General features: G+C 31.0%; 1 protein-coding gene and 1 long non-coding RNA gene across 3 annotated transcripts in view; one reads left to right on the plus strand and one right to left on the minus strand.

Annotated features, from left to right (window-relative positions):
- LOC147813896 (uncharacterized) overlaps nt 1–12,835 on the minus strand; it is a 73,782-nt gene that overhangs the window by 59,831 nt on the left and 1,116 nt on the right. The gene's annotated exons all lie outside the window — the stretch shown is intronic.
- Nucleotides 1–12,835, plus strand: part of LOC107455704 (uncharacterized) — a 67,801-nt gene that overhangs the window by 41,424 nt on the left and 13,542 nt on the right. The window contains exons 4-5 of the mRNA XM_043047185.3: nt 6,152–6,418; nt 11,364–11,539. Of these exons, the coding sequence (XP_042903119.2) occupies nt 6,152–6,418; nt 11,364–11,539 (443 nt within the window). The remainder of the gene's footprint in view (nt 1–6,151; nt 6,419–11,363; nt 11,540–12,835) is intronic.

A 12,835-nucleotide genomic window follows, 5' to 3' on the forward strand; every position in this document is an offset into this window, starting at 1 on the left:
AATGAATTGGATGGTCAACGTGATTCAAATGAGTGATGACAATACGATAAAAAAAATATTGCTTTTTAGACCCACTGAAGAAAGCGAAAGCGGGGAAGGCCATGGTTGAGAGGGGCTGATTCGGTGAAGTCTGATTTTCTTGCAATTAATAAAAAGAATTGGAGATCTAAGATATGTCCGTAATCTTTATGGAGAAATCTTCAGAAGAAGACATTGGCCCACATTGGGCTGTCTGGATAACTATGATGATGAATACATCTGTGGTGGTCAAACTCAGAGGATCAAATCTACTTTTTTCAATCATAAGAAATAGAGATTCGTTTTTATTAATATTTTCTTCATTATTTATAGTTAAGTGTGTCAGGAAATACTTTAATACATAATGAATAAAGGTAACATGTAATATAAAAATTCCAAGTTGATTGACTTTGATGTCAATCTTATTGCCTCTTTCTTAACATTAATGTTACTGTTAATCAATTCCTACAATTCTTATCATCACCCAACCACGTCCAACTACCTAGGCCTCATTTTCAGGGCTCTATCTATTAAAAGCCATGGTAGGAATGCAAAGTAATTCTGATCTTGGTCAGACGACGCGGGCAGAATTCTCTCCAATTTTCCGCACTAAAAACAAACTAGAGGACTTTCAGCCCAGACAGATTTAACGTGCATTTTGCTGCGTATATATGCTGATGGTTTTATTAGCCACCAGAATTGAACCCACTCCCCCAACTCTCCAACCAATGGAGTGAGCGATGCCTTAAGGAGACGCTATATCGCGCTATATCGAACTTTTTATCGCAAATTTTGTTTAACCTCCATAACGATTTTAAAATTTAAAGTCCAGAAAAGTTCGGGTAAATCTAGAGTAGACCATTAGGTGACTTACTCTAGGCTTGCCTGAACTCACTTTTTCTATACTTTTAAATTATTTATGGAGGGGAAAAAGAATTTGCGATTAAAAGTTTCTCCCGTGGTATAGCTTCTTATTAGCCGACTGTGCCACCAGAGTACCTTTGCTATTCCCATTGTAATTTTTACAGCAATGCTTTCAGTGCCTTAAGAATTCCAACATCATGAAATTACATTTCAAAACATCATAATAAGAATAAACGGAATGCAAAAATCATAAAAACTAGCTTTTCTTTTTGTCTGCAAATACTATGAAAATTTTGTAAACATTACCGTTATTGTATAAAATCCGGAATTCTATAGTTTGCCTAAAACCGACTGGCAAAGTATGAAATAATTGATATTTCATGCATTGCCTAGAATTTTATATGAAATGCAATATTCTATGGAATGCATAAAGCCGATTGGCTAAGTATGAAGTAATTAATATTTCACATATTGCCTAGACATTCTATAAAATTGGCAAATGAAAAACTTAAATGTATCAGAAAATGTATTACGCATTAATTCTCACTTTTCACACTTTTTCTAAAAATGCCAGTCATTCTATACAGTACTGGCATATCATACATTAACGGTGACATCTACAACTATCATCAGCACTATTGTGATGATTTATGCAATTATAAATCTGAATGACAAATAACACAATCTAATTATCCGTTCCATTGAGTTTCACTTTAATCCATATGTCAGCGGGTTAAGAAGAAAATTACCATTTGACCTCCACAACTACGAATTAATACTTTAATTCTATTTAGCGAAATCCTTTTTCACGCTTTCTTACGCAATAAAAAGCAGAATCATCGCGGGATTCTAGCTAGCTTTTTCCTGTAGGTCGCGTCAAAAGACAAAGGTCACTGGGTGAGGTCATCAAGTTTCAAATCTTGTTCACTAGTCCTGCAGGTCACTCAGACGCGAAAGAACATTTTCTGGTTTTAATATAAGGGGTTGAAATAAAAAAGGGGGGCTCTGTAAGACAAACCCACAACCTCTAGGTCAAGGTAAAGAAATTTCTGTGGGAGCCTCAGGTCACCTCTCATATCGAGCGCCCGCGAAACTTTTTTTTTAGGAATTTTATTTCTTCATTTCGCTTCATTGCCGAAGAATCTTCTATTTATCACGCTCAAAGGCGGAAGAAAGAACGATAACGAGTTTTAATTTTTATTGCTCGCTCGTAGGCGCTTCATTTCAGTTGATTGTATCTCTTTGGAAACCATACGCATTACTCATGATTAAGTTGTTTGACGAAGGCTTCACCTGGAATAGAAGGTATAAGAGTTTCAAACATACGTTTGGTCGAGTTCAGAGAATATTAATTGCGTTTGTTTTAACCTTGAATGTTTACCCGTAATCAGTTTAAAGGCACACGAAACAAAGGTTAATTAAATAATACGAATGCTTTTAATCACTTTTTTTTTATTTTCTAACCTTTTTGTTTCGGTCGTCATAATGAGTTCGGTGAATTACGTGTGAATGTTATCGCGATGTCCAAATTGTGGTAAATGTCGACTTGGTCCATTGAATGTCAACTTAATAATCACGTTTAGTCTATGTGACATTTTTTTTAATATTATTACTACTGACTTAACCGGTAAATGTCAACTTTCAGAATGCATTGATTTAAAATATTGCCAGAAAAATTCCAATTATCATTTTTTTTAATACTTACAATCTTGTCATCTGTTCGGAATGTCGCATTTACTAATGTGACTATAAATAATGATAAATAGGAATGAGAATTTTCTAAACATTCACATTTAGTGAATATTATATATCCTCATTTGCCGGGGTGTGTAAATGAGAAATTTGAATAACAATAATAAGTAATGAGAGTGATAAATAATGATATACAGAAATGAGAATTTTCTAAACATTCACATTTAGTGAATATTAGATATCCACATTTGCCGGGGTGTGTAAATGAGAAATTTGAATAACAATAATAAATAATGAGAGTGATAAATAATGATATATAGAAATGAAAATTTTCTAAACATTCACATTTAGTGAATATTAGATATCCACATTTACCGGATAGGGTAAATGAAAAACTTGAATAACAATAATAAATAATGAGAGTGATAAATAATGATATATAGGAATGAGAATTTTCTAAACATTCACATTTAGTGAATATTAGATATCCACATTTACCGGGCTGTGTAAATGAGAAACTTGAATAACAATAATAAATAATGAGAGTGATAAATAATGATATATAGGAATGAGAATTTTTTAAACATTCACATTTATTGAATATTAGATATCGACATTTGCCGGGCTGTGTAAATGAGAAATTTATCAACATTTAACTTTCCCCCTCAGTGCATGCTGCTTGTTGGCATTTCCTGGTTTAAATGAGAAATTATAATATTAAATAGATACTTCGGAGCAATGCTCATCGGGCGATGTTGACCATCTTAGCGTCTATGGGACTGTCGATATTTATCGAACATTTTCAACAATTTTAAATTTCAATTTTTCGCACAAACAAATTTATTAAGATATTTTTATGTTTGTACATATTTTCGAAGAAATTGTTTGTGTAAAACTGTATTGATATTACGAAAGATTTGAATATTAAGATTTTTTTTAAAAAAATCTGGATTTTTAAACAACAAAACAATTAATAGCAATAATGATTACCTTTATAAATAATTTCCCTGATAACGCAATGCCTTTTTGTGTTTGGTACAAAATACTTGCTTCTGAAACTAATATTTACATTCAATCATTCTTAATATTTATTTACTTATAAAAAAAGGGAATTTATAGATTGACATCCTAAATTATTGTCGAATATCAGATCTATTAATGTTTCATTAAGCCTCTAAAATAAACCAAAAATTCAGTTGTCGATTGTCATTTGATTAAAATTTTACATAATTTAAATTATCTATATTTAATTTGGATCGAAAGCCTGGTGTAAAAATGTTCTTTTCTTATTTCTAATACTTAGATTCTTCTTTCTTTTTAAAGTGATACTAACTGTTTGAGACTTTAGTGACAAACTCATTACGTCACGTAACTTAATTTTTTTCCCTTCAAATTATGTAAAACCTGCATAAACTTAAAGCTATTATTTAGACATTTAGCCGCAGAGATATTTATGGGTAATTTTAGTGGCTAAATGTCAAATATTAAAATGCTTGAGGTATTCCTCAGATATTAGACCTAAAAAGCAAGCACATAATATCCCTTTCTCATCTTAAGACGTAAATAAATTTCAACTAATTACGTTATCAAGTTTATCAAATGTGAGATTAAACTCATGAAAATTTAACTACTTCTTGAATTATAACAACAAATTCAACTTCTAACGTATCCATAAATTGACCTAAACATAAATTAACGTACGGAATACAACGCTCACATAACATAAATCCTACCGTGAATATCTTAACAACGTCTTAGGGATAATTCCAAAAAGCTGATTACAATATTTTGAGAAGTTTATGTACTCCGTTACATTGCAATGAATTGTTGTAAATAAAATGGCTTTTATAACTGCATTATTAAAGAATATTTACGGGAAGCTACACTCTTCTTATTTTATTGTACTTCTTACAGCAATGCTAAAGGTGTTTTGTTCCTTTCATCGCGATTGAAAGGGTTAAAAAAAAAATTCTTAACAGCATTAGATCTGAAAAGAAAAAGCATTAAGAATAATGAATGGACTATTTATGCGCTTTAGGCTTATTTAGGGCTTTATAAAGTTTGAAAACAACATTAAGAATTCTGAAGCATGAAATGGATGTTTTCCCGCCTCAAAAAAAGCATTATCGTCTGCAGGAAAGAACTAAACCCAATGACATGAACCGTTAGAGCAAGATGGGGGAATCGACATATCGCTGACATGATCTGAACCGCAAAATTTATTCAATAGGAGTAATGTTTTCGTAAAAGCATTTTTTTTAAGGCATTAAAAAAAGAATGCTTGTGTGACATCCATAACCGAGTGAAGAGATAGAGCACCTTACGGGAGGAAGTTAAGAGGCCAAGTAACACCTTGGAGGCATAAAATGGCAGCGGTAACGGGTGAAAGTTTAATTCTCAGCCATTGGCAGCGATCATCATTACTATACTTCCGCATTAGTGATGTCAAGCTGGGAAGAGAACATTTCATTTATTGTTGGAGCATTTGATACAGATATTTTTTTTTAATCATAAATTCAATCATATTGTAATTCAACATGATTTAAAGTTTCTAATAGTGTAGTTGTTTATTCTTCAAAAAATGCAAACTTGACAAGAAACACTTAAACATTATTTATTGATTGGAAAAAATTTCATTTCCTTATATTTAAAACATTCAAATATTTTTTTTTTCAATTTTAGCTTTTTGTGAAAATTTAGAATGTTAAGTAAAATAAAATTTTCCAGCTACATCCCATTGTTTGTCATGAGGTCTTAGAGGTTAAAGACTCAACATTTTCATGACGAACGGTCAAACTAGCATTTAGCTTTTTAAGTCAAACTCAAACCCAAAACCAACCATAACAAACAGAAAAATTCGAAATTTTTCTCGACATATTAAACGTATATTTCAGTATCAACTTTTTTTAACTTATATATTTGTTTTTATTTTTTTCAACCTCACGTAACGTAGTCTAAATAATTTTTTCCCTATAGTATTGCTATAAAAAGTAATTTCCGAAATAACTCTACAAAAGAGCATTATTTGAATATTAAAATAACTATGAAGGACTAATATTGCAATAAATTAAAATGCTGATACGTGCTTAAATATCGAATAAAAACCAAAGTATGTTTTTTTTTCATTATCAGAGCGATGCTATGTTTCTAGAAAAATAGGTAAACTGCAAAACCATAATACGTATACCATAAACAATAATCAAGAGCAAATTTGTTACGGCATTAATAAAGTATTAAATTGAATCATGTTCCATTCAGTTTGTACAATAATATTGTGTTATCATGTTTACGAAGTACAGTATTGTGGTTATATACAATATGCTATAACACCATATTGATATTTAAGTAAATTTGAACAATATGCTGGTTCAACACCTGTAGAAAAGAGAAGGTTAGGAAGCATTGCTAGTATTCAGTTAGAAATTTAAAAAAAAAAAATTGTACTTTTCTTTAAAATTATTTTTTAAATTTATCTGCATAATTTAGCAAAACGAAATATGTATTTTGTTCACTGCAAATGTTTTCTTAGTTAGTTTATTCTTCTTGTTGATAAAATCTTCTTCCTTTTCTTTCAAAGATCCTGTCAGATTATGCGAGTTCCGCAAATTGAATGGAAAATTGCTGAAGACAGTGGACGCTGTTTACCAGGATGTCACCTCATTGGACGAGTGCCGTCAGAAATGTCTCAGCGTCAATTACAGGTGTCAATCCTTTGACTACGGTGATCCAAGTCAACATGTTTGCAGACTGTCACATCATTCCACGTCAACCCTAACACACATTCAAGATCCTTACTTAGATATACCTGGTGTCACAACCTATGAAGTTTCAGCCTGCTACAATGGTATTGTGAATATTTTTAGTTACATTTTGTTTCCTTAATCGTTGTAAATAATATTTCAAATTATGTGTTCGCCAAAGTAACACTCTTGCCGTATTATTGGTTTAAAACAACCGCACTGCGTCCATCAAAAATATCATAGTTCCAATTGTATATTATAATAGTTTAATTAATTCGAAACAAATCATACACCAAATTGAAGTAATAATAATGTTCTATGTGTGCATCATTAGTTGTTCGGCAAACGTCCGGCCTTAAGATAATTCTCAGCTTTGGTTCCACGCAAGTAAGTGAAAATAAGTAGAAGTTATGTTGGACGTTAGCCATTATCTTAAAGCGCACGCTCTAAACATTTGTATGAAAAACTAGGTTAGTTTATGAATCAGTTTGATTTATGAATTGCTGTAAATTGTTAAATAAAACACCTTGTTTTTCAAGGGGACAAATACTGAAAAGACTAGAAGATTTATGTATCGGTACCTGCACCAAAAGTTGGTGACAATCGGGCAGTGACACGCCTGACTTGAAAGTAAGAAGAAGAAGAAAAAACAGATAACTAGGCAAATTCGAAGGGTATAATGCGTAGCTACCTAGAACAAGTCATATTTTTGTTGCTGTTGTTGTTAGTACAGAAATCTGGCGAATGGCACTTTAAACAAAAAGATAATTGCTGTGGCCACAAACGAAACTGAAATGAGAATATTCCTAAGATAATGACTCAAGGACTGGCTATTTAATTCCATTATTTCCAATTTTAGTTATACCTTTGACCCTCGTACTATTAAGCACCACATTTAATTTAATCCATAGTAAAAGGCAGTTTTACTGGTGTCGGCACATTTATTTTTAAAAATCTGTATTGAGACTGTATCTCTCTCTAATGTATAGCATCGAACTCTATATTTTTGAACTACTATTTTATAGAAGCTCTACAGTTTGCCTATTTCAGATAAATATGGGATATACTATCAACACGCAAAGTAATTTACTAATTTTGTTGTTTACGTTGAGTTTGCAATAATCGATAAGCAAAAAATATATTAAACCAACTAAAACTGACTAACCATTATGTCTCCGCCGAAAATACTTTATTGATTATTGTTAAATTACTAATATAATGCATGTTAAATACTAGAACGGTGGAGTCGGTAGTTGAAATGTTCAACTCTCACTTTAACTCCGACTTGTACTTATTTAAATTTTCCACTATTGAAGAAATAAATTTCAAAAAAATTCTGTTTGTACAAAACATTGAGATTGTGCAGAACCAAAATAGGAAAAGAATTGAATATTTATATATCACACGCACACTCATAAATATGTAAGCATTTTACTACAAAAATGTTTTGTGAATATTCCGGACAAATGATGCATTCAATTAATTTGCTACTATTTCAATCAATTCAATTCAATTTTCATCTTAGCTAAGCAAATTTGGTTTTGTAACTTATGAATCAGAAGAATAATTTATTTATTACTATAACAGTTCATTAATTCACTAAAGCATAAGCGCAATTCCTCTTAAGCGCAATCTCACAGCGTTCGAGTGTGATAATTTAATTTAGTGATAAGTTATAATTTAAATCATTGCCATAATATTCCTTTGAGTTTATTTTTGTTAGCATAATTATAAATATTTGGCTGCATTTTCCTAAAATCAAAAACTTTTCTTTTAAATTTTAATCTAAAAACCTAACAAATTTTAACTAACCGACTCCAATTTCGATTCCACAGCCTTGTTAAACGCAGGGCTGTCATTCTTCTGTTTAAATTAAGAAAATTATTTTATGCCACTCTGTGACAAATAGATCGGGAAAAAAATCAGTTTTAACAAATAAAATTTAAACAGTGTTATAAAATGAAATATTTTTTTTATTATTCAACATTTTCAAAACATATGGAATAGTCATAGAAAAGACTTAATTCAGAATTTCTGTGAAATTTTCATGCATGTACATATGCATGCATTAATGTCAAAGCATTTTTTTTATTGGAAAACAACAACATTAAAGACTGGATAGTAAAAAACCTAATGCTACTTATAAAAACCTGATCTTTTTTTTTGGTCATAAATACCAACGGATTCAATTCTAATTCAATGTTTTAAAACAATGTCCAACCATCAATTATAAGTCTTTCCATTATTAGAAGCATTCTTCGAATAATACTACGTAAATGATAAAATAATTAGATCACGTAAACAAAAACAAACAGAAAAAAGGATTTTCCTCTCTAATGTCTTACAAGTTTAGAGTTCAAAAGTACAAGTCGCATATTTGTTTCCTTAATTAATTCAGATTTCTTCCTCTTTCAGCGAAATTTTAAACGGAAAAAAAAAACTTTATGAACAAACAAAACAAAACAAATTTTAACGAGAGTTATTGAAGGAAAAGGGCTTCTTTTTTTTTCCATTCTACATTGAATGTAGGAAATGAAGAATCCTTCACAGGTAGTTGCTTGCATTAAAGATATGCTTCGGTACATCTCTACCTTCTCACTAACAGCAGCTAACTTCATGTATCCGTGATTTCTTTTTTCTTCATTATTGCTCATAATTTTCTTCCTAAAGATACTCTTCACTCATAACAGCTGTATTTAGAAGCAGGCCACCCGCCGTTTGCCATTTTTTGAAGAGACCAGTTTAATAACGGCATAAAGAAACGTTTTTTTTTTTTCTTCTTCTTTTAAATGGTTTGAGTATTTCCGGCTAAGAAATGATGGTACGTCGGTTTCGGATGGTTTCCTATATTTTCTCTCGATTTTTTTTTCATTATGATATTTGTTTAGGAAATTTATAAATTCATTGATCATTATTTGTTCACAGACATTTTACCATGACCAGCATCTTTTATATAACGCATTTATTTCATCATTAGGAACAAAACGCTCATAATTATTGCTTATAAATACAGGATTATTCATAATTCCCTCCGGGGTTTCGAAGTAAAAAAACGAAAATGGCAAAAAGGAACATATGAAATTATTCCGAAAGTATTCAAGTTTTAATTTAAGCAGTTGCCGGTAGATGGCAGTATCATGTACCACTGAAGCCAGTTGTAGTAAAGAAAAATGGCGTTTACAGGCGAAGGGAATTATGAATAACCCTGTATAGCTTTTCATTCTTTCCCAAAATTTTCTTCATCAGGATATTGATTTATAAGTAATGTTGTATTCAGACGCAGGCCATCAACTGTCTTCCATTTTTTAAAGTGAGTTTAATAACGGGAGGAGGAGAATTTTTTTTAAAAAATGCCTATACCAGAGGTGGTGAACTTTTTCGATTAGTGTGCCTGTTAAACTACAATTTGCTATTTTAGGATGACTATGTTGCCACTTTTTAATTTTCTCCTTAAAAAAAATAATCTTTAAATCGTTGTACTCTGGTTTTGAATTATAGAATTACATTTTGTAGCTATATATCTGTTGTTTATCTAATTTGTTTTAAATAGAAATAAATTAAACAAAATTTTGAAACAATTTCCTTTTTTATATTAAGCTATGATAAAATATCCTAAAACGAAACCTTTATGGTAAGCAATTCAGTAAAATCAGGCAGTTACTGAAAGATATTTTTAATTTTTTACAGGTCTCTTTAAAAATATGGATTTCACATGGAATAATCAGCTTTAAATCTTGAAAAATATCATTATGACACCAGAAATCGTTCGTTTTATTGAATCCGACAATAATTACCCTAGCAATAGAGATGCAAATTCAAAATTTTATGACTCATCAAAATCTAAATCAGTGTCGTTTTTACTAAAAATATGTCGTTCGACGAAAAATCTCAATCTCATTGCCAAACAATTTCGTACTTTCTTCCACTCCAAATGAATGTAACTTAGTGCTTTTATCCCGTGAAATCTTCAAAATTTAATGACTCAGCAAAATATAAATCAGTGTCGTTTGGACTAAAAATATGTCTTTCGACGAAAAATCTCAATCTCACTGACAAACAATTTCTTACCTTCTTCCACTCCAAATGAATGTAACTCAGTGCTTTTATCCCGTGAAATCTTCAAAACTTAATGACTCAGCAGAATAAATCAGTTTTGATTGCTTAAATAAGACTAAAATAATGTCTTTCTCTGAAAAATTTCAATATTTTAAAGTTGTCCCTTAGAACCTTTCTTCATAGGCTCTCTATTTGAAAGCGATATCTAATTAAAAGAAAACATGGTGGAGTTAAATACCATAACTAGCGGTCACAATGTAACAGGGTCACAAAGATCTCCACAGAACAATAGGGCTTTAATCGTCGAATTAGGAATTACCACTGGAATAGTGGCAGCTAACAAATGTTTAACGAGACGGAGAAAAACGCTACTGTAGAAGAGGGGACAAAATAAGCAACTGACCCTTCGTTTCGGTTCGTCTAACACTCGTCACTCAAATCCGAGGCATGTTCACAGACATTTATTGGTATTTTCAAAATGGTGTGAACAGCTTAAATTGCCGCCAACTATTAAGCGGCTAACGATTTAATAGCACTAAAATCTTTGTCGCATTCTTTTAAGGAAGTGTCTCGTACAGGTTAACGAGTTGTCAATGGAACAAAATGAGATGTTCCAATTAAAACAGCAGGAATGTTTTTCAATGACTTCATTCTAAATGTATTTGCAATTGTTATATCATTCCGATTCATTTTATTCTTTTGGTGAATAAATCTAAGCGAAAAAAAATTTCGTATCAAAATGATACTATTGTATTAAGATTTACTTTTTTTATATACACAAATCATAACACTTTATCGGAAAATAAATCTATCTCAAAAAAAGCAGCAAATATCGTGAGAGTTGAGTGTCCTTTAAAATTATACCATAACAGTAAATCGAGTACAGTTTAATTAAGCATCAATTAATTATATAATTAGGTTTCTGTCTTAAGTAGAAGATTTCTAGAAGTTCATAGGTCAAAAGTAAAGGAAAAAAAATTCTTTATTTTTTAGTAACCATTCAATGCAAAGCTAGAGAAATGATTGCAAAAGTCAAAACGAGCAAGGTGTTCAACGGACGAATTTATGCCAAATCCAGACCTAACTCATGTGTTGCTGACGTTGCCAATAGCATTGATTTTGAAATCAAAATGGCCTATCATGATCTCAACTGTGATGTGAAACAACAGGTAAGAACGTCTTTAAATAATCTTTATGTATACCTTGTAACGTTAATAATAAGAAGATTTTACACTTGGGTAGCATATTTAAAAAAATAAATAAATAAATAAAAAAAAATTAAAAAAAAAACAGTCTAAATTAACAGATTCATGATCCGATACTCGAAACATTCCTAAACGTTCATTTTAATATTATTGACCGTATGAAAAAAACTGCCCTCAGGTGAGGATCGAATTTACAGACTCGGCATAACTCGTGGGCTAACCAATATTGCCACTAGGAACGACAGCTGTACGTAGATTGTTTCCGTCAAACTTTTGTTCTTTAAAAATTTTGTTTAAAAAAATTTTCAACTCATTGAAGGGGGGACCCCAACCTGGATATTTCAAAAATTCGAAAAAAAATTTATTGCATTTTTCGAATCTTTGTACCCTTCCTAATGTCTGTCTAAAACGATTTCTCGGTACCTAACTTCGTTTGAAAGTTATACAGGAAAATAGAGAGTCGTCGCTAAGCAGGTAGAAAGGCCCGCTCGGCCGGATTAGGAGGGGCGACATTCTTTTTGTGTCTCATCCATTCTGTTGACTGTATATAGAAACTTATTGTAGGCATTTCATTTATCGACCATGATATATATGAAATTAAACGTTTTCCCCTACTGTATCTCAAAACTTTAAACACGTTTTTCTCAAAACGCCGTTTTTTGACCTGGCCTAACGTTTTTCTCATGATCTATACAACGAAATAAGCTGTTCTTTATTTTGAATTACGTAAAAATATATTCTTTAGAAAGTAGCATAGGATAATTTTGATATTTTTATATTTCGATTTTATATTAGTATTTTAATGAATAATTTTTTAATGAAAAACTTAACTTTTTTTTTAAGCTGTCGCCATTTTGGTAATTTTGCGAATATCAAAAAACCGCTATGATACTTTTTAGATAATGTCTTTATGCTTCAGAAAATCTAAGCAAAATCGTTTTCCAATGCTTCAGGACTTCTAAATCTATGAGGTCAGTGAGGTGCTACTTTTTGATGACCAGCCACACACGGACCTGCCACCAACTTATTTTTTATTATTTCGTAAAAGAAATTTTTTTTAAATAGACTTAAATTGTAGCTAAATAACATAAAAAAACAAGGATTCTCTGCATTGTCTCTATTACTTAAAAAAAATTCAAGAAAAACGTTAATGTTTTACCATCTCAGGGTGGGGTCCCCCCTTAATATAATTGTTTATTAGAGTGTTTTTATTATGTAATATTTACAGGAGGAATATTTTTTAATTGGGTCTTACAGTTT

This window comes from Parasteatoda tepidariorum, chromosome 3, assembly GCF_982258835.1.
Source record: "Parasteatoda tepidariorum strain Cologne lab strain chromosome 3, Ptep-v5.0, whole genome shotgun sequence".
In the NCBI taxonomy this organism is placed as follows: Eukaryota; Metazoa; Arthropoda; class Arachnida; order Araneae; family Theridiidae; genus Parasteatoda; species Parasteatoda tepidariorum.